The sequence below is a fragment of the Eubalaena glacialis genome, chromosome 11 (genome assembly GCF_028564815.1).
Source record: "Eubalaena glacialis isolate mEubGla1 chromosome 11, mEubGla1.1.hap2.+ XY, whole genome shotgun sequence".
In the NCBI taxonomy this organism is placed as follows: domain Eukaryota; kingdom Metazoa; phylum Chordata; class Mammalia; order Artiodactyla; family Balaenidae; genus Eubalaena; species Eubalaena glacialis.
The window spans coordinates 21200241-21221168 of NC_083726.1; the positions used below are offsets into that span (position 1 = coordinate 21200241).

Genomic DNA, 20928 nt, shown 5'->3' on the forward strand with positions numbered 1-20928 from the left:
TGTACGCATGATGATTGACACTCTAACACCACAGGAGCCGCAAGTGGTGGAGGGAACCTTCCTCTTTTCTCAATTGTGAGAGGAGTTTTCAGCTTGTCTTTCCTCTGTCCTCTCCCTTCCTCCTGCAGCACAGACCCATAGATGTCTCCTTATGTGGGCTTGTGACTGCTGCTGTCTGACTCTCAAAGATTTGGTCTCAATGAATTCAGCTCTGCTGTGAACAAAGAATTGCCTAGTGGTAGCATCAGAACAAAGGTGTGGGTGTGAGGGAGGTACTGTGTCTGTGGGCAAGGTATCCAGCTATGGCCATGTGAAACACCAGAAAAAGCTGTTCCACCATCACCCTGAGGGACAGTATTAGGATTCATGACTTACAACTGTAAACCCTTTAGGTATGACAGAGAAGAGGCTGACATAGCCTTAGATGAAGGGACAGGTGTCCAGTCAAACCTGGTAGGAGGAGGGCTAGTGGCTGTGCCATGCTGTTTGCTGTCATCTTGGCATCTCTGTCCCCCCTCTTTCTGAAGTCTCTGCATTACTGAGGAGAAGCTGGGACTGCATTTCCCAGAATCCCCTTCCCTGGGGGGCTCTGGGTTAGAGTTAACAACGAGGGGTAAATAAAATCTGGAAAGTGGAAGAGGCTGTTTTTTCCTCCAGGTAGGCAGCTAGACACAGTTGTGTAAGTTAGAGACAGCTTCAGGTAAGTCTTTTGAGAATCATCTGTGTCACAGTCCGACATTCTTGGGACCCCTAGGGGCTTCCAGGCCAGCGCTTGGGACCACCGCTACGATGCTTCAGGAAGCAGCTGGAGGTGACTTCCCTGCCCTTTTCATCGATGGTGTAAGCCTCTGTATCAAAGCCTTCGTTCTTGGAAGACACAGAGTGGCTTGTTCTCTGCAGAACTCTAACTGAAGAGGGGCCAAGCAGTTACAAGCACGAGGGAAGACCTTCAAAGACGAAACTTGATGCACGTGTAGACAAAAGTGTGGAAGGCCATGAAAGATGTAGCACCAAAAGGGGTGGAAGCTAAACTAATGAATAGCAAAGGACAAGTTAGGGAGGGGTTTGCAACCAGGTCAGGTCTCCGCAAAGGTCCCACCACTGCTCAGGCACTTGATTTGTCCCTGCTCTGTGCCCCGGGAGAGGTCGTGGAGATGCAAACCCTGTCACCTTCCCCACCCCCACCCCAGCCAAATCCAGCCAGTTTCCCTCCTTCTATAGGACACAGCCTCACCCTACTCAGTGGCTCCACTTATCCTTCCAACCCTCATCCAAGTCCACACGTGGGGAAGCAAGGCAAAAGCAGCCCCAACAGTGAAAACTCTGAGGGGCTTTTGAGAGCTCGGTTTAGGAATGCACATGCCAACTTCTCTCTTAGTTTGCTCATTATCTTGGAGACTTGCCTTGAACTCCTGAACAAAACAGTGACTCCCTCCCAGGATTCCTGCATATTTTCTCCACAGTACTCATCGCACCTGACACATTTAATGCTTCTCTTCCCTCACGGTAGACATGACGCTCATTAGATATTTGATGAATGAATGAAGAATGACTCCATCTGGAAATGGAATCATCGGATGCCATCGACTGCTCTTCAAATATGGCTAAGACACAACAGGAAGTGAGTTGAGCCTTGGCCTCTGCCTCCAGGGACGGTGCTGCAGCATCACTTTTGCAATTGAAGTACATCAGGCTTGGTTCATAAACTCCAGCTTGCAGTTCACCTTTTTCAAGTTTTCCACTTGGAAGGATTACAAGCAGGAGACCATGGATTTACGGTTCTCCAGACTGCTTCAAAGCTTTGAAATCACTCCATCTCATTAATGAATAGTTAACGTCATATCCCTAGGATATACTTTGTGTAGTTTTCAGCAATTTAACATAACACATAGTCAGAACAACAGGAACAAAAATAACACTGTCAAGAAAAGACTTTTAGTTCCTTTCACAGCTGCAACTCTACGATGCCCACATTTGGTAAGTAACAAATGACAATGCAAAATGTGTTTTATATCAGACAAGTTCAATTTAGACCAGTGAGAAGATCTTTTAGATTAATTTTCTCCTCGTGGGATTGGTAACAATAGTTCATCATGTGACATGAGTTTTTCAGCTGTGCCTTATATAATGGGTATATTTTTTCCCTTAACGTTGTTCTGTCTTGAGCAAAGGAATATGCATGAGTCACATGAAATATGTATTGATTTAGAATGATCCTTTGAGTAAATCAGTTCAGGATAACTTTGTACTGGTCATCTTGACCTGGTAACAGAAATGTTTTGATTAAACTCTGTCTTCCTAAACAAGCAAAAGCAGTTGAGGTAAAAATAAGTAGGCCCTCAGCTCTTTAAACTGGTCTCAAAAATTAGAGTGAGAATAAAGAGGAGTGGTGGGGAGAGGAAGACAGAGACAGAAAGAGGGAGAGAGAAACAAAGACAGAGAAAGAGAGAATGAGACAGACAGAGAGAAGGAGACAGACAGAGAGAAGGAGACAGCCCCCTCGCTCCCACCATTTGATGAAACTACCTTAAGAAGAGGGACCAGTGAGAATGAGCCTGTAATTCTGATGGACTGATCTAGGGCAATGGTAGGTGACGCCAGAAGGACCAATTCCTGGTGATGAGGTGGGACTTACTATTGGTATGTCTTGCCACCCACCAGATCCCCTCAGGTTTCCCTAGACACAAGCCAGGGACCCTCAGTCCAAGAGGGGATGGGGTTGAATGCCTGAGATCAGAACACAGGGTGACCAGGGGCTGGAGCCACTCCCTTCTTTATCAATACCAACAACCACTTAATATGTGCTGGACTCTCTTCTAAGCGTGTTATAATGTATTAGCTCATTTTATCTACATAGTAGCCCCATTAGTTACGATTATCTACTGTTTAATAAATGAAGAAGCTAAGACACAGAGTGGCTAAGAACCTTGCCTGGATATTTACTCAGTAAGTGAGAAAGTAGCAAGTGGATCTAAATCCCTGTTGCCTGGTTTGAAAGGCCAATCTTGATTTACCCTATTCTCTCCTCAAAGACATAGGCATCTTCATGATTCAAGAGTCTGATATTAAGAGTGCTTAAGTTAGCTGGTCCAGGTGGATGAAAGACAGAATAGCTGCCTTGAATTCCTCTAGCTATCTCATAGATACAACTTTATGCAGTTTGTTGCACTAAGAGTCTAACTCAGTAGTTCTCAGCCAGGGACAATTTTATACACCTGCTCCTGGGGACATAGGACCATACTTGGAGACATTTTTGGTTGTCATAACTTGGTGAGGTGGGGGGAGGAATACTGCTGGGATCTAGTGGATAGAGGCTAGGGAGGCTGCTAAACATCCTACAGTACACTGGACAGCCTCCTACAACAAAGAATTATCCAGCCCCAAACATCAATAGTGCTGAGGTTGAGAAATCCTAGAGCTAAATTGACTGATGTTACCCAGACACAGCCATGAAAATCAGCTATTTACAATCTCTTGCGACAAACTCAAAATCCCACAAGCTAAGCACTGGGCTCGGTCTTACTGTAAAAAACACATAAGACACCGTCTCTGCCCTCAAAGTGATTATACCAGCCACATGGAATTCTTGCCTTTAAGATGGAGTATCCTAAACTTAGAGGAAAAACTGAACAAATTAAAGCAGAATAAATGCCCCTGTGTACTTGCTCTCTCTTTTTTTTCACTTCCATCAAGACCACCATGAATTCCCTGACTGCTGCAATCTCAAAGTGGGCCATCTAAAACCACAGATTTGGCAGCATCTCTGCTATCAGTAGAGATATCAGTGTCAGTGGTAATGAATTCTGATGGTTTACAGCCCAGAAGCCGAGCAGCTGTGGGTGTTGAAGAACTACCCTCTGCCAGGCAGGAGCAGCACTCACCTCCCATCACCTCCCCCAGCCTCAGCCAATGACTGATAGGCAGGGGGACCTCTGCTTTAAAGGTGAGCCAGCTTTGTGGTGCTCCCTCTGCCCCAGAGCTTCCTGCTTGGATCAGAGACTATAGTCTCAGTGTAGCTTTTCTCCTCTGACCTCTTCTACTTCCCTCACTCCCCTTTCTCCTGAGAGCACTCCACCCATCAACAACTTTAGCAAGAATCCTTGCCTCAGGCTCTGTTTCTGTTTAGGAAAGAAATTCAACCTCAGACACCACTTTTTAAAAAGTCCACTGCCAGTACGGATCAACAATGAACTCCTGAAAGGTACTGCTCTGATCTGAATTGTATCCCCTTAAAATTCATATGTTGAAATTCTAACCCCCCATGTGATGGTATTAGGAGGTGGGGCCTTTGAGAGGTCATTAGGTCATGGAGTCCTCAAAAATGGGATTAGCTCCTTTAAAAAAGAGACCTCAGAGAGCTCTCTACCTCCTTTCACCATGTGAAGACACAGCGAGAAGATGCTGTCTATGAACCAGGAACAGGGTCTTCATCAGCGCCTTGATCTTGCACTTCCAGTCTTTAGAACTGTGAGAAATAAGTTTTTGTTATTTGCAACCCACCCAGCCTATGGTATTTTGTTATAGCAGCCCTGTTAGATTAAGACAAATACTCAAGGAATTTCCAGGGCTTTGATTTTCAAAAGAAAATCTGCCTTCTTCACTCTTTGCTTAGGACTGTCCTTAATTTTCCTTTCCCTTCAACTCCAACTTGAGACCCTTGGTAATACATATATATGACATATCAGAAAATGGAGATTATTAAGTGGAGTAAGGTCTAAGTCTCTTTTGAGGGTCCAGAAAATACTAGAGGACAGGAATTTGGATAGTTCAGTTTGTCCTGACAGATTTATTTTAGACACTCATCATGGTTTGAAGTATAAAAGAAGGGAGGAGGACTGGTTCCCTCCCCTTCATTCTCAGAGCTCTGGATCCAGAGAGAACATCTATAGTAACAGTGGTTGCAGAACATAAACAGGGATGAAAATAGGAAGGGTAGGATGGGCAGGAAGCCTGTGAAGGCAGAGAACAATCTAGGTGAGATTAGCACCTTCCATGGGGAATCTTTGTATAGTTTTCCCTTGAATAGGTATAAAGCAAGACTAGGATGGGCAATCAAGTACAGTTTTTCAGTTCTGGGTTGCTCTATAATTTTATTCCCTGATGAATCTAAAACCAAATCCTCTGGGCAGATAAATGTCTGAATGTTGACAATGTTAAACATGTTACCTAAGGTATTCTAAATTCTTCCAAGAGCATTGAAGGTAATCATTAATCTCGTTCATGCATATACATTATTAGCAATATATAGTCAGTTGATGTTGCTATCCTAATGGTTATATTTTAAGGCATTTATAAACTGTATGAAAAATTTTCCAAAAACTTTGCCTTGAAAAACTATTTTAAAAGTAAAAATGTTAATACACTGTGTTTAGCTGTTATGATAACTATAATGATGGTAATAGATTTATTAATTGCTTACAATATGACAGGTACAGAGATAAGCACTTGATATGAATGATTTCATTTAATTATCATAATAACCCATGAAATAGATCTCATCATTAGCCTCATTTTGCAGATGAGCTAACTTTCCCAGGAGCACATAGCTTTTAATGATGAAAACAAATGAGAACTCAGAATGTCTGACCCCAGACTCTTAACCACTGTGTTAGTTACCTGTTGCTGGGTAACAAATTACCACAAACTTAGAGGCTTAAAACAACACATATTAATGAGTTTACAGTTTCCAGACACAGCTTAGCTGGGTCCTCTGCTTCAGGGTCTCACCAGGCTGCAATACAGGTCTTGGCCAGGGCTGCAGTCTCAAGAGAGGCTCGACTGAGGAAAGATCTATTTTCAAGATCCGCCAGTTGTTGGTAGAGCTCATCTTGTGGTTGTAGGACTGAGGTCCCTGTTCTCTGGCCAGTTGTCAGCTGGGAGCAACTCTCAGCTCCTAAAGGCCACCCCCCCCCTTTCTTTGCATAGGGGCCCCCTTCATAGACTGTTTCACAATATGGGAGCTTACTTCTTCAAAGTCAGTAAAGGAGAGTCTCTCTAACTCCAGTCAGCTGAGACAGGGTTTTATATACCATAATATAAATAACCACAGAAGTAACATCTCACTACATTCGCCATATTCTGTTGGGTAAAAGCAAGTCACAGGTCTCACCTGCACTCAAGGGGAGGGAATTGCACAAAGGCATGAAAACCAGGAGGCAGGCATCACAGACTTTAGCGTCTGTCCACCACAATCACTAGCCAGGTAACAGACTGCAATCATGCTTGTGCCACCCTCTCAATTTTTGCCAAATCTGTGTATCATCTACAACATTTTAATTTCCTGTATTTCCTGAATTTGACTCACTTTTAAAAATACTTTACAAAGAACTTTTATATCACAGTCATAAATTGTTTGCCATGAATAGAAGGTAAAACAGGTAAAATAAAAAAGATTTACACTGTACTGTGTATTCACCTGCATGGGCTCACTTAATCCTCACACAGTTCATGGTAAATAATATTATCCTCATTATTAAAAAGGTGGAAGCTGAGATCCAGAAAAGTTTGAAAAACTGCTCAAGACCACTCAGCTTATAAGTAGTTGTACCAAGATTCAAATCCATGGCTACTGGCAGCCAAAGTGCAAGGAAATACAGTCAAGATAGCACCCAATTTCATTACGCACCCCAATTTTCCTGGTTTCCTTTCATAACTCCACTTGTGTCCTAACTTCTTCAACCCTGAGATTCTTTTTCTTTTTTAACATCTTTATTGGAGTATAATTGCTTTACAATGTTGTGTTAGTTTCTGCTGTATAACAAAATGAGTTAGCTATATGCATACGTATATCCCCATATCTCCTCCCTCTGCGTCTCCCTCCCACCCTCCCTATTCCACCCCTCTAGGTGGTCACAAAGAATGAGCTGATCTCCCTGTGCTATGTGGCTGCTTCCCAATAGTTATCTATTTTACATTTGGTAGTGTATATATGTCCATGCCACTCTCTCACTTCGTCCCAGCTTACCCTTCCCCCTCCCCGTGTGCTCAAGTCTATTCTCTACATCTGTGTCTTTATTCCTGTCCTCCCTTAGGTTCATCAGAACCATTTTTTTTAGATTCCATATATATGTGTTAGCATACGGTATTTGTTTTTCTCTTTCTGACTTACTTCACTCTGTATGACAGACTCTAGGTCCATCCACCTCATTACAAATAACTCAGTTTCGTTTCTTTTTATGGCTGAGTAATATTCCATTGTATATATGTGCCACATCTTCTTTACTGAGATTCATTTTTAAATACCAGGAATCAACATGATATAAGGGTAAAGAGTAAGTAGGCTCAAGTTTTAATCTGGGCTTTATCTCTTACTGGCCTTGCCACCTGGGGCAAGTTACTGCTTTGCCTCAATTGTCTCACCTATAAAATGGAGATGATAATAGTAAGTGATTCACAAAGGCAAGAGTGAGAATTTAATAATACTAGTTTTTGTCATCATCTCAAAGAAAAATGTCCAAGATTCCCAACCCTGAGTGCTATGCATGTGTTTACTACAGTGAGATATTCCAGTCCTTCTGAGAAACAAGTGAAAACACAAACAGGCTATTTTGACACATTGCACTCTTTTGTGAATTTCTGTATTTAAAGCTTACTATATTTTCTCTTTGGAGGGGGCAATGTCCTTGAGTAGGACTGAGAGGATGGGGTGTTATGCCCAAAGCAAAGGGTTGGCTTAAGCTAGGAGCACAGTCAGAACACCCTCAGCAGCAGGGGCACGGCTGCATTTGTGGACATAGATGCAGGCAGGTGGGTCCCTGCATGGGAGGAACTCGTGGCCATGCTTTTTTTATTGCTTTGAGGACGCTGCTCCAAAAATTCTTCCCTCACTTTTCCCCAACCATCAAGTTTGCCTCTCAAATTATTTCTATTAGCATGAAATCATGCAGTTATTTCTCCCATCTTAAATAAAAAGAACGCTTTCTTGACCCAAAGTCTTACACCAGTTATCACTCCATTTCTCTCTTTTCCTTTACAGTGAAACTCCATGAAAGGGCTATTTCTATCTGCTGTCTCCACATTTTCTCCTCCCATTCTTTCTTGAACACATTTAGTCATGATTTCACTTCCACCTCTCCGTGGAAACTTCTCTTGCCCAGCTCCCCAGAACCCTCCACGTTGCTAAATTCAGTGACTAACTTTGTCTTCATCTTACTCACCCCGTCCATCAGCAGCATCTGACACAACTGCTCCTTCCCCACTGAAACACTTCCCTCCAGGCACCACACCCTCTAGGTTTTCCAGCCCAGATCTCTGCCTGTCTTCCAGACTCTTCCCTCCTACTCAACATCTCCACCACCGGGACACCTCAAACTTAACACATCTACAAGGGAAACCACTTCCCTCTGCTGCCCTGTAAATGGCAGTTTTTCCAACTCTTTATTTTTCTATTTTTGGCCATGTCAGGCAGCATGTGGGATCTTAGCTCCCTGATCAGGGATCAAAGTCATGCCCCCTGCACTGGAAGGGTGGGTTTGTAACCACTGGACCACTAGGGAAGTCCCTCTTCCAACTCTTTAAATGAACAGTGTATGAGAGATGAGTGGCCTGTGACTCCTCCTTCACATCACTCATTCAATCTGTCTTCAGTTCCCATCGGCTCTACTTACTACTCTTCTCAGCATCTCCTCTGCTGTGCACTTGGCCACGCCACCATCACCTCTCTCTTGGATTCTTGTGACAAATCTCCTGACTGACCTCTCTGCTTCTGCCCTCACCACCTCCCCACTTCCCACAGTCTACTATCACCAGGAAACCCCAATGACCCTAATAAAACAGAAACCAGATCTTATCATGCCTCGGCTCAAAACTGTCCAGTGATTTCCCATGTCATGCAGAGAAAAACTAAAGTTGCCCAGTGACCACTAAGACCTGATGTCATCTGGCTTCCGTTGCCTCTCTGATATAATTTCTCACTATTCTCTAGTCTGCTCAGTCAACTCCTGTCATACTGGCCTCTTCACTGTCCCATAAACACACCAGGCGTGCTCCTGACTCAGGGCCTTTGCACATGCTCTTCTTGTTCCCTGGGAAAGAGGCCCGCCTTTACCAACTTTCATAAAATTGCAAGCCCCTCTCGACACTTCCTGCTTTACTTTTTTCTCCTTAGCATTTATTGTTCTTCAACACAGATTTCCTCATTTATTTTGTTCTTAAGTTCCAACAGGGCAGGAATTTTTTGTCTGTTTTATTCACTGCTGAGTTCTTAGTGCTTAAGGCAGTGCCTGGCAGAGAGTAAGTGTGTAATAAATATGTGTTGAATGAATTAACTATCATCAAGATGGTATGATTTATACAAATACAGTTATTTGGTAAACAACTGATGATATGAGTTTTCCCCCATGTTCTGTGTGATTCTAAAGAGGAAGGGTGCTCCATTAATCTAACTGGTACTCATACATCCCAAATAATTCCAAAGTCATCCATGACCTGACCCTTTATATGAAGGAAGATATAAACCTCTTATTGATAATGATTTTAAAATAGGTACCAAAGAGTCAATGATGGACATAAAATTAAAAATGAAAAAAATATATTTTTTATTTATAAATTCATCAAAATGTGAATTTATAAATATGAGTTTACCTTTAAAGAAGGGAATCTCTTTAAACAGACAGACACTTAAGAAGAAAATCACTTGGATTTGATACTTTATTTGGGAACTTTGCTGTGAATTGCTTTCTCTGGGCTAATATGAAAGATGAGTTACAGAATAGTAAAGACCCAGGGTGCCAAAACAAGCATTTACCTGCTGACTAATCAGGTCGGGGGCATAGTTTCCAGGAAAGATGAAATTTGACTACATCCTCACTTTTATCATGAATTAAAGATTTTTCTGGCTGTGTTTCTTGACTTTCAATGTTAAAAGAGATAAAGATTCTCTTTCTATTAAACTGTTCAACTACAGAGCCTGTCTTTACCATTTGGAAACAAAAGCTTCTAAGTCTGTGAAACATTTTCCATAACTGTTAGACATCATGACACACAGCTAAGGAAGACGATACTAATAATTCATTACAAGGTACTTAGTGTTCATCACTGATTATACACATCAGGTGTATGTGGATTCACAGGAAGCCCCCTGGGTTTTCTTTTTTCTTTTCCACCTTGAACTATGTTCTTTCTTTTATGTATAAAAGGTGGAAGTAACTTCTGGAAGCTGAAATAGCTATTAAAATTGCTGTCTTTCTACTGCAACTGTTTATGAAAACACTAGATTTAAATAAAAGTGGCTTCTGATGGGTTTTAAATCTAATAATACAATGGAGACACAGATTTACTGTTCATACAAGGGACATTTTATTTTAATTAGTTGTGACAGGGAAAATTAATTTAGCTATAATTTCCTGCTGCTTCAAAGCAAGGAAGGATGTGCAGAGACCCCCCGCTTCTTGCTGAGCTGGCTGAGGCTGTGAGGACGCAAAGCAGAGCTCAGAGACGGAGTTAAGAGTCAAACCGTGCTACTTATGCAGAGTTTGGGCCACAGGGAAAAGCTGCTTAGGAAGAAGTTTCCAGAAAGAGGAAAACCAAGCTGTTGGTAGTGGATAGAGGACTGTAGGGAAGCTGCCACCAAGAGAAGAACTTTTGGGGGGAAGGGAGAGAAAGAGATGCTTAGATAAGTTTTTATGAAGTTTTGCCATATGGTGATATTGCCCTTTTCCCAACTGCTATTTTTTCCAGTAAACATTAAAATAAATACCTAGGTATTAAAATTTGTTTTAAATTAGAACCAAACAAAATTATCTTGTATACCACTAAAATCATATGAGTTGAACATCTAACACACTATAGTCAACTCTGGACTACACAGCACCAGCTGCACACTAAAAGACAGAATGAACCTCCTCAGCTACCTGCTCTAATTCTGGCAGCTGAATACTGTAGTACAGATGATTTTTAGGAGACATACAGGAGATTTGTCATTTCTTTAGTAATGTATTTTATTTGGAAAAGTATTAGGCTTTTTGAGTTTTAACTCATAAGCCACAAAATGACATTGAAAAGACCTACACAAAAGAAGCCCCAGGAATGGAGGGAAGAGCTATGAAGCTCAAAATATAAATCTTTCATTAATTGAAGAAAGCTACCTAGTTTTGATGGGAATCAAAACTTTGACAGAGTCAGAACGGATCACACGAAGGACTTTCGTTATTTCAGATCATGTCGCAATACAGATCTTTTATTTCTTTACATAAAAATTCTGAAACTTAGGATAAAAGATGAAGAAAAGATTTTGGGGGATAAAATATTAATGCACTATCAATGTTAAGAAAAGAATACACAACTGTCTCAATAGAATACCTTAAAGAACAAGATTTATCGAAGGCATGTTCAGTGGGTATAGGAAAGATTTTCTGGAACCCCACAAAAGTGGGAAAAACAACATATTTAACTCTGTTTGTTGCTCTGGGGGAAACTCCAACTGAAGCAGTCTTTTCAGCTGTCTGCTTCCACTTTCCTGAGAATGAGAACCTGTTCCCTTAAGGCTATACTCATCTCACTGTTTTTCTCATTCTTTTTTTGGAGACTTCCAGAAAAATACTGCTTCTGTTTCATAAATGTTCCAGAGTTGAGGCTAGTCTAACAGACCTGGAAAAATCCTATTTATCTAAAGTGTCCCAAGATTAGCATGCAACCTTCACCGAATATAGAAAAACATGGATGTCTGACTTCAAAGATCTATCCTTTAGCCTTGAAAAGCAGAATCAGAAGCAAACACTTTGAATTGGCAACATGTTCTTCTGGACTAGGAAAAGCTCCAGAAGCTGTGCTCAGTGTTTAGGGAAAATCCGAGAAGAGTTCCATAATCCAGCTAACGGGGCCAAGTTCTAGAAATGTGCACAGCGTTTCTGGGTACACAATAATCCCATTGTGGATAATTATCAGAGGCTTGGCTGGGCCTCTTGTACTATCCTCAAACTTCCCCTGCAGAGGAGAGAAGGGGAAGAGTAAACACTGATAAGGTAATCCTTGAGTTTGGGAACTTGATAAAACCAACCTGAATGTCTTTTAAAAACAGAATCACTTTGTAAGTCCCAGCTGTTTTTTGGCCAAATCAGCCAGTCTCTTCGGCTGTGTGTGAGGATACCCAAACCCATTATGTTTCCTGAAATGTAAAAAGAGCCTCTATGGTGGGATGATTGCATTTTATCCGAAGTTTTCTTTAATCTATGCAAATAGAACCCGCCATTAACATCGAGAAGCAGTAGATGTAGGAAGTCAGGTAAATTATAACACTTTGAAACAATCCATTTAATTTGAATATTTTGATTTTTACGGAATCTTTTGGCATTAAAATGCTCTCAAAGGCAAACTGTGCTGCGAAAATCTAATTGCTAGAACATTCTCCACACACTGCACATTGGCAAACCCTCAGCGAATGAAACATTCAGTTAACATAATGACTAACTGCTTATTTTTTAATTGTCTCCCGATATGAATAGATGTATATTTATATTCTTTCTCATCCAAGCAAACTATTTACCTCTTTCTCCATTTGTAACCCTTCTGCTCTAATATTTCTTTCAAATATTTCTCTCTTTTCCATCTGGGGGTTGGATTTTCTGTACACAAGAATGTAGTCAATTCGACACTTTCCATCTCTGAAGTAAAGTCCATTTGATTTGTTTTTTTCTGGTACTGTCTGCACACAAAGAGAAAGGGACCAGTTTAAGACACTCAAAACTGAGCCTTGGGTGAGTAATATTAAAGAACAATTAAAACTAAATGCATTTCCTTGTGTTTTATCAAAATTACACTTTTATTAATGAAAAATGTAAACAAGAGGAAACGAAATAAAAATCGGAAAAAGCAGTCAAATGGGCAAAACTTAAGACACCTAACAATACCAAACGTTGGCAAGGATGTGGAGCAACTGAGAACTCTCACATTCTACAGGTGAGAGTGAAAATTGATATATTTACTCTGGAAAACACACTAGCATCATCTTGTAAAATTGAACATTTACATAACATATATCCCTACAGAAATTCCTGGTAAAGCAACTAGGAAACATGTATATGAATGTTCACAGCAGCATCATTCATAAGAGAAAAAAATTTAAACATAGGAATCAATGCAAATCAATGAACATGCAAATAGATAAACTGTAGAACAGTGATACAGTGGAATATTATACAGCAGTGAAAATGAACTACTGATGCATCTAATAGTAAGCAAAAATCTTAAGAACAATATTGACAGAAAAAAGCAAGTCACAAAAGACTTTATACTGCATGATACCATTTTTTATAAAGCACAAAATAAAATCAATGTAAAATAAGTTGCTAAGGCTACTTATGTATGCATGGTAAAACGATTTTTAGAGCAAGAGAATAAAAAACACAAAAATTCAGGAAACAGTCCATCTGGTAGGAGAGAAGGACGGGACCACAAGTGGTTTGATGGTTTTAGTAATACTTTAGTTCAGGGTTTCTCAAATGTTTTGCCCACAATAAGAAAAATATTTTTCTTGTGATATTTGTGTATACAGTTGTGAACAACAACGGGGTAAATCCACTTGTAACTTATAGTCATAGTGGGGCCTCCATAGCCACAGTTCCTTGGCATCATGGATTCAACCAACCACATACCATGTAGTAATGTAGTGTCTACTATTGAAAAACATCCATGTATAGGTGGACCCACACAGTTCAAACCCACGTCATTCAAGGGTCAACTGTATGCATAAACACACAAAAAATTTGAGGACACAGTACACATCAGTTTCCAAATAGTAGTATGAAGAAGGAACACATGCCAGACCTCCAAGGCCATTGCTAGAATCCATATTCATGCACAAGTGACATGCATGCAACCTCATCCAAAAGGAAAATCTCAGTCAGGAGTGATGGAAATAACATGTCTCATACCTGGTGTAGGTATTTATAATTGATGACCAATCTTCACTGACTATTTTTGGCTTCTGCCTTAAGAGGTACTCAGAACTCTACCCAAATAAACACTTTCTTAACAATCATCTGCCAGGGAAGGGAACTATCCTGTAGATTTAACACATTAGCATCTAACTGCAAAACCAGCCAAGGCTTCAAGAGGAGGGTTAGCAAAGCCCTAACCTACCAAGACTGTTTCATCATCTATAAATTAAGGGGATTACACTAGCTGCTTTTTGAGGTGCCTTTCAAGGCCTTCCTTTATGCCACATTATGGCATCCAAAGTTTCTGTGTGAAGAGATGATGATAGAATGAGTTTTTTCTTACAAAAAACAAAAACAAAAACAAAAAAAACCCACACATAGATAAGTAGCATATGGTATTTATAGAGAGGACTGGGAAGCTTGGTAGAAGTAAACAATTTTCCCTGGTCAAAGGTGTTATCCTTTCACTAGTTAACAGCCTCTGGAATAATAAAAACATTAAGAATACACAATAAATTAGTGACTCTGATCTCTGCTCCTATTACCTAAACCTAGTGCACATACAAAGGAGATATTAAACTCCACTGAGACACAGCTGAGCAACAGTGAATGTCTTTAACAAAATACTTTTTTTTCCCCCCAAAATGACACATGAACAGATGGGTCTATTTACAATTGCAATGAGTTTCCAGATTACAGAGGCAAATGGAAACTCAAAGAGTCTTCAGACAACACAACACCTACTGAGATCTGGTCCACTCTGTGTCACTGTTCTACTTGCCGGGAGATTTCAACAGAAATTGATTTCATTTCAATTTTACAAGATTTCAACATCCTTGTAAAGCTAACTTTTTACTAGTTAGCGACACCCAGAATGTAGATCATTTTAAAATGATGGGTGGTTTTAAGAATCTTCTCTATAAAAACAAAATGCCTTTAGGTATAAGGTAAGTGCATGACCCACTGAAAGCTTGTTTTGAGAGTAAGTAGATTTCGTATCCCTGAAATGTGCTAGACTCCTAGAGGACATCACAGGATTACAAGACTTGGTCCTTTTCTTCCTCAGGAACCCACAGTTCAATGAGATGATGACTTTAAACAATCTACTGGAATATGCTTCTCAGGTTCCTGCCTGGATCAAGAATCGTGTTTTTAAGAAATCGCACACTCTTACCTCTCCCCCTGCTTCCAATCTGCTAGCATCATCTGAAGTACTGGTCAGGTTTCCAGGGTGAAGGAGAGAATCATCATCTTTGCAAGGACTGTTGACAGCTTCCAATTCATCAAAAAGTATATTGACATCCTTGGCCACTAGAATCAAAGTAAATACAAGTCGGGGTAAGAATCTGGGATCTTAAAAGCAATACTAAATGTAAAGACATCTCAGGACTTTGCTGGTGGTGCAGTGGTTAAGAATCTGCCTGCCAATGCAGGGGACACGGGTTTGAGCCCTGGTCCGGGAAGATCCCACATGCCGCGGAGCAACTAAGCCCATGTGCCACAACTACAGAGCCTGCACTCTAGAGCCCGCGCGTCACAACTACTGAGGCTGCATGCCACAACTACTGAAGCCCACATGCCTAGAGCCCATGCTCTGCAACAAGAGAAGCCACCACAATGAGAAGCCTGCACACCGCAACAAAGAGTAGCCCCCGCTCGCCACAACTAGAGAAAGCCCGTGCACAGCAACAAAGACCCAACACAGCCAAAAATAAAAATTAAATTAATTAAAAAAAAATTAAGACACTTAAAAAAAAAAAAAGTAAAGACATCTCCCTCTGGCTTTGTATTTTTTCATTGTTTCAATAACCCCTTGAATGACAGGTATATTATTTCCTAAGAGAAACGGATGTCAGATGTAAAACATGTTTGACCAGTGTCTTCATTAGGCAAGATGGACAATGTGAAGCAAAGTATCTTCATAGTGTAAATATAACTTGTCTTCCATGATAACAGGAGGTGTTGTGTTTGTTTAGCTTTCCTTCATATAGTTGTTTAGCATAAGGTTCTTTAAGACTTCTAAAACTCATTTTGTGTTGGAGATGACCTATATTTTTAAAATTTTTTGTTTTTATTTAAATGCCATACAACTTGCTAAGTGAACCCGTAAATGTGCTACTTGCATAGTTCAGTAAGAACTGGGATTTTATTTCTCCTTTGTTACTTCTTTAAGGCCTAACAGAGAAAAGCTGATGCAGTAATAAAGCATGCAGTTAGGTTTTTTGCCTTTCTTCTTCCTCTAATCATGAATTGGAATTATGAATTGAGCCACTCAGGAACTCTCCCAAAAGACTCTTGATGCTAATATGTCAACAGATAAAGCACTGTATATGGAGTCGTAAATACAGAATACCACACTCAAATGCACACAGTGTTGCAGTACACCAGAAAGCAAAGTTCAACACTAGTGGATGGGAAAATATAATGCCAGGTATGGGTCCCTTCGTTATTTTTTATTGAAGTACAGTTGATTTACAATGTTTCAGTTGTACAGGAAGAATGTACATTCTTTTTCAGATCCTTTTCCATTATAGTTTATTACAAGATATTGAATATAGTTCCCTGTTATACAGTAGGTCCTTGTTGTTTATCTATTTTTATATATAGTAGTGTATATCTGTTAATCCCAAATTCACAATTTATCCTTTCCCCTCTTTTTCCTTTGGTAACCGTAAGTTTGTTTTCTATGTCTGTGAGTCTATTTCTGTTTTGTAAATATGTTCAGTTGTATCATATTTCAGATTTCACATATAAGTTAAATATGATATTTGGCTTTCTCTGTCTGACTTCACTTAGTATGATAATCTCTAGGTCCATCCATGTTGCTGCAATGGCATTATTTCATTCTTTTTTATGGCTGAGTAATATTCCATTGTATATATGTATCACATCTTCTTTATCCATTCATCTGTCAATAGACATTTAGGTTGCTTCCATGTCTTGGCTATTGTAAATAGTGCTGCTATGAACATCGGGGTGCATGTACCTTTTTGAATTAGAAATTTCTCCAGATATATGCCCAGGATTGGCACTGCAGAGTCATTTTTAGGTTTTAAGGAAAACTCCATTCTATTCTCCATAGTGGTGCACCAATTTACATTCCCACCAACAGTGTAGGAGGGTTCCCTTTTCTCCACATCTTCTCCAGCATTTATTATTTGCAGACTTTTTGTTGACGGCCATTCTGACTGGTGTGAGGTGATACCTCATTACAGCTTTGATTTGCATTTCTCTAATAATTAGTGATGTTGAGCATGTTTTCATGTGCCTGTTGGCCATCTGTATGTCTTCTTTGGAGTAATGTCTATTTAGGTATTCTGCCCATTTTTTGATTGGGTTGTTTGGGTTTTGTTTCGTTTTGTTTTGTTTTTTTGATACTGAGCTGTATAAGTTGTTTGTGTATTTTGGAAATTAAGCCCTTGTCAGTCGCATCGTTTGCAAATATTTTCTCTCAGTCCATAGGTTGTCTTCTTGTTTTGTTTATGGTTTCCTTTGCTGTGCAAAAGCTTTTAAGTTTAATTAGGTCCCAGTTGTTTATTTTTGCTTTTGGGGTCCCTTCTTTATTGACTCAAATTATATGCCAACATTGAAGTTCACTTTTTTCTTGGATGCTTTAAAAACAGCTAAGTATTTTTAACCTATCAGAAGCTGCTGACTAGTATAATTTATAGGAGTTTGAGTTCTATTTACCCAAGCATACAAAAGAGTATTCATTCTTTCATCTAAAAACATTTTAGAGGTGTGCACACTATGTGTCAGGCACTGAGCTGTGCAGTGACTGTACCTTGGTGAATAAAAGTGATGTTTCTTCCTGCCCTTCTGGTAATAACAAAGCAAATAATCAAAGAAATGTGAAGTGTGGTGAGTGCTATAAAGAACAGAGTCTAGATATAGAGAGAATATAGATATAGAGAGAATAATGATAATGTACTTAGACGGGGTGACCAGGATCTAAAGCCGTATCCAAGTGTGTGATTTTGGGCAATTCATTTAACTGCAAGTTTTTCATTTGTAAAATAAAACAGGCATGGGAATAAAATGGACATTTATCGCTTACTGTGATAGGCTGAATCTGGACCCCAAAGGTGACCTAATCCCTGGAACGTGTGAATGTGTTATCTTATATGGGAAAAGGGACTTCATAGATTTGATTAAGTCAAGGATCTTAAAATGGGGATATTATCCAGGATTATATGAGTAGGCCAATGTAATTACAAGAGAGGCAGGAAGGTCAGAATGAGAGAGAGAGAGACACTGGAAGATGCTATGCTGCTGGCTTTGAAAATAGAGGGCAAGGTCACAAGGCAAGGAATCTAGAAGATAGAAAAGGCAAGAAAGCAGATTCTCCCCTAGAGCCTCTAGAAGGAACACAGCCTTGCTGACACCTTGAGGATGTCTGACGTTCAGAACTGTAAGATAATAAATCTGTGCTGTTTTAAGTTACTAAGTTTGTGGTAATTTATTACAGCAGCAAAAAGTAACTAATACACTTACTAGAGGTTTTGAGGCTCTGAGGCTACAAAGGAAAAACATCATAATCTTTTCATACAATCAAGGTTTAGGAGCATCTACACTGGGCCAGGCACTGTGCCAGGTGCTCAAGAAGAAGCACTAACACTTTGGAGGAAGTACAGTATGCTGTGGGAGATGTCAAAGTCAAAGACAACTTCCCTGACCACCCTATGTAAAGAAGCTGCCCCTCACCCAATTACTCTCCATCTCCTCCTCTCACTGCTCATTTCCTTCACAGCATGTATCATAGACTGTAATGATTTATTCATTTGTTTACTTGTATGCTGGATGTCTACCCTATTAGAATATAAGTTCCATAAGGGCAGGGACCCTGTCTGTCTTGACTGGTGTACAGAGGTCCAGGCATGGAGTAAGCTCTCAACTCATATTTGTTGAATAACAGAATGACCTCAAAGTGGTCACTGTCTAATGATGTGTAAGAGTCCTATTTTCTCCACTGTTCTATGGCTCTGGGACCTTGCATATACGTTTCTCCAAACACAATTCTTATTCACAAGCCAGGAGCTCCACAGTTTCAAGTAGATACTGGCTAAATTTTCAAGGAGATAGTGATGACTTTCTAAGTAGATATTGGTTATATTTGAACAATGGGGTAAAAATATTCTTTTAACAACATCGGAAGACCTGCTTAATATTTTCCAAACTCTACCGCTTAGCTGTGTGAATTTGTGTTCCCAACTCCTCACTGGTGAGACAGGTACAGAAAACTTCTTTAAGGGTGGCTGAGAGTATTATGTGAGATTATGTACACGTTAGCAGGGTGACTAACATATGGCAGATCCATAAGAAATGTTGGTTTCTTGATTTTAGACTCTGGGACCTTAAGTTAGCATTTTAGCATCATCAATATAAAAAGGCAGAGGAAGCATTTACAAGTTGGAATGGTTATTCAGAGGGATAGATTTGGATGAGATGTGAGATAAAGGGGGAAGCTAAAGTGGACACTGAGATTTTTGTCTTGGTGACTGGCTCTCACTGGGGAGAAACTCTTGAATATCCATTCATCCATCCATGAGAATTGCCCCTATGCTTTTGCCAAGGATAGAAAATTACCACGTCATCTTCCACCAGTATCACTTTCTGGTGTTGGCACAATCTGTTCAAGAAAGCCTTTGACATCTATGGTCCTCAACTGGCCCTAAACTGTCACCCTGAAGGCATCTGGTATGGTCTGGAGACATTTTTGATCTCGAGGGGTGGTGCTAGTCATATCTAGTGGGAAGAAGCCAGGGATGCTGCTAAATATCCTACAATGCACTGAACAGCCCTTACAGCATAGAGTTCTCCAGCTCAAAATGTCAACAGTGCTGAGGTTGAGAAATTCTGCTCTACATTAAAGGCCCAACTATTTGATTCTACAGGGACCAGCTATCTTGGGAAAAGGGAGAGAAGCCCTTTGCTTTCCTTATTGCTGCCCACCAGAATTACTCTCTGGAAGTTATTATGGGACTGAGGCTACCTGAGAGCTCAAGGGAAATCAGTATGTCAGGCAATCTGATATTTGTACAATGAGTGGTATGAAGGCACCATTATTACCTGCCAGTCTCTCAAGAGCTTCAGCCTAGATTAGAAATGCTGAAATGTCAGAAAATGCTCAGCTGATGGATTAAAGTTTTACTGAGCTCTGCCCACCAGAGCAACAGTCAGCTCTACACACCACAGGTCCCTCCCATCAGGAAACTTGCAGAAGCCTCTTAGATAGACTCATCCACCAGAGGGCAGACAGCAGAAGATGAACTACAATCCTGCAGCCTGTGGAACAAGAACCACATTCACAGAAGGATGGACAAGATGAAAAGGCAGAGGGCTATGTACCAGATGAATGAACAAGATAAAACCCCAGAAAAACAACTAAATGAAGCGTAGATAGGCAACCTTCTAGAAAAAGAATTCAGAATAATGATAGTGAAGATGATCCAGGGCCTCGGAAAAAGGATGGAGGCAAAGATCGAGAAGATGCAAGAAATGTTTAACAAAGACCTAGAAGAATTAAAGAACAAACAAACAGAGATGAACAATACAATAACTGAAACGAAAACTACATTAGAAGGAATCAATAGCAGAATAACTGAGGCAGAAGAACGGATAAGTGACCTGGAAGACAGAATGGTGGAATCCACTGCTGCAGAACAGAATAAAGAAAAAAGAATGAAAAGGAATGAAGACAGCCTAAGAGACCTCTGGGACAACATTAAACGCAACAACATTCGCATTATAGGATCCCAGAAGGAGAAGAGAGAGAGGAAGGACTGAGAAAATATTTGAAGAGATTATAATTGAAAACTTCCCTAACATGAGAAAGGAAATAGCCTCCCAAGTCCAGGAAGCACAGAAAGTCCCAGGCAGGATAAACCCAAGGAGAAACACTCCAAGACACATAGTAATCAAACTGACAAATATTAAAGACAAAGAAAAATTATTGAAAGCAGCAAGGGAAAAATGACAAATAACATACAAGGGAACTCCCATAAGGTTAACAGCTGATTTCTCAGCAGAAACTCTACAAGCCAGAAGGGAGTGG

General features: G+C 40.3%; 1 protein-coding gene across 1 annotated transcript in view; it reads right to left on the reverse strand.

Moving 5' to 3' along the window:
* The window catches only part of ANO4 (anoctamin 4), a 470138-nt gene that overhangs the window by 184255 nt on the left and 264955 nt on the right, over positions 1-20928 (reverse strand). Inside the window, exons 6-7 of the mRNA XM_061204482.1 lie at positions 15049-15185; positions 12482-12640 (exon numbers count right to left, since the gene is read on the reverse strand). Of these exons, the coding sequence (XP_061060465.1) occupies positions 12482-12640; positions 15049-15185 (296 nt within the window). The remainder of the gene's footprint in view (positions 1-12481; positions 12641-15048; positions 15186-20928) is intronic.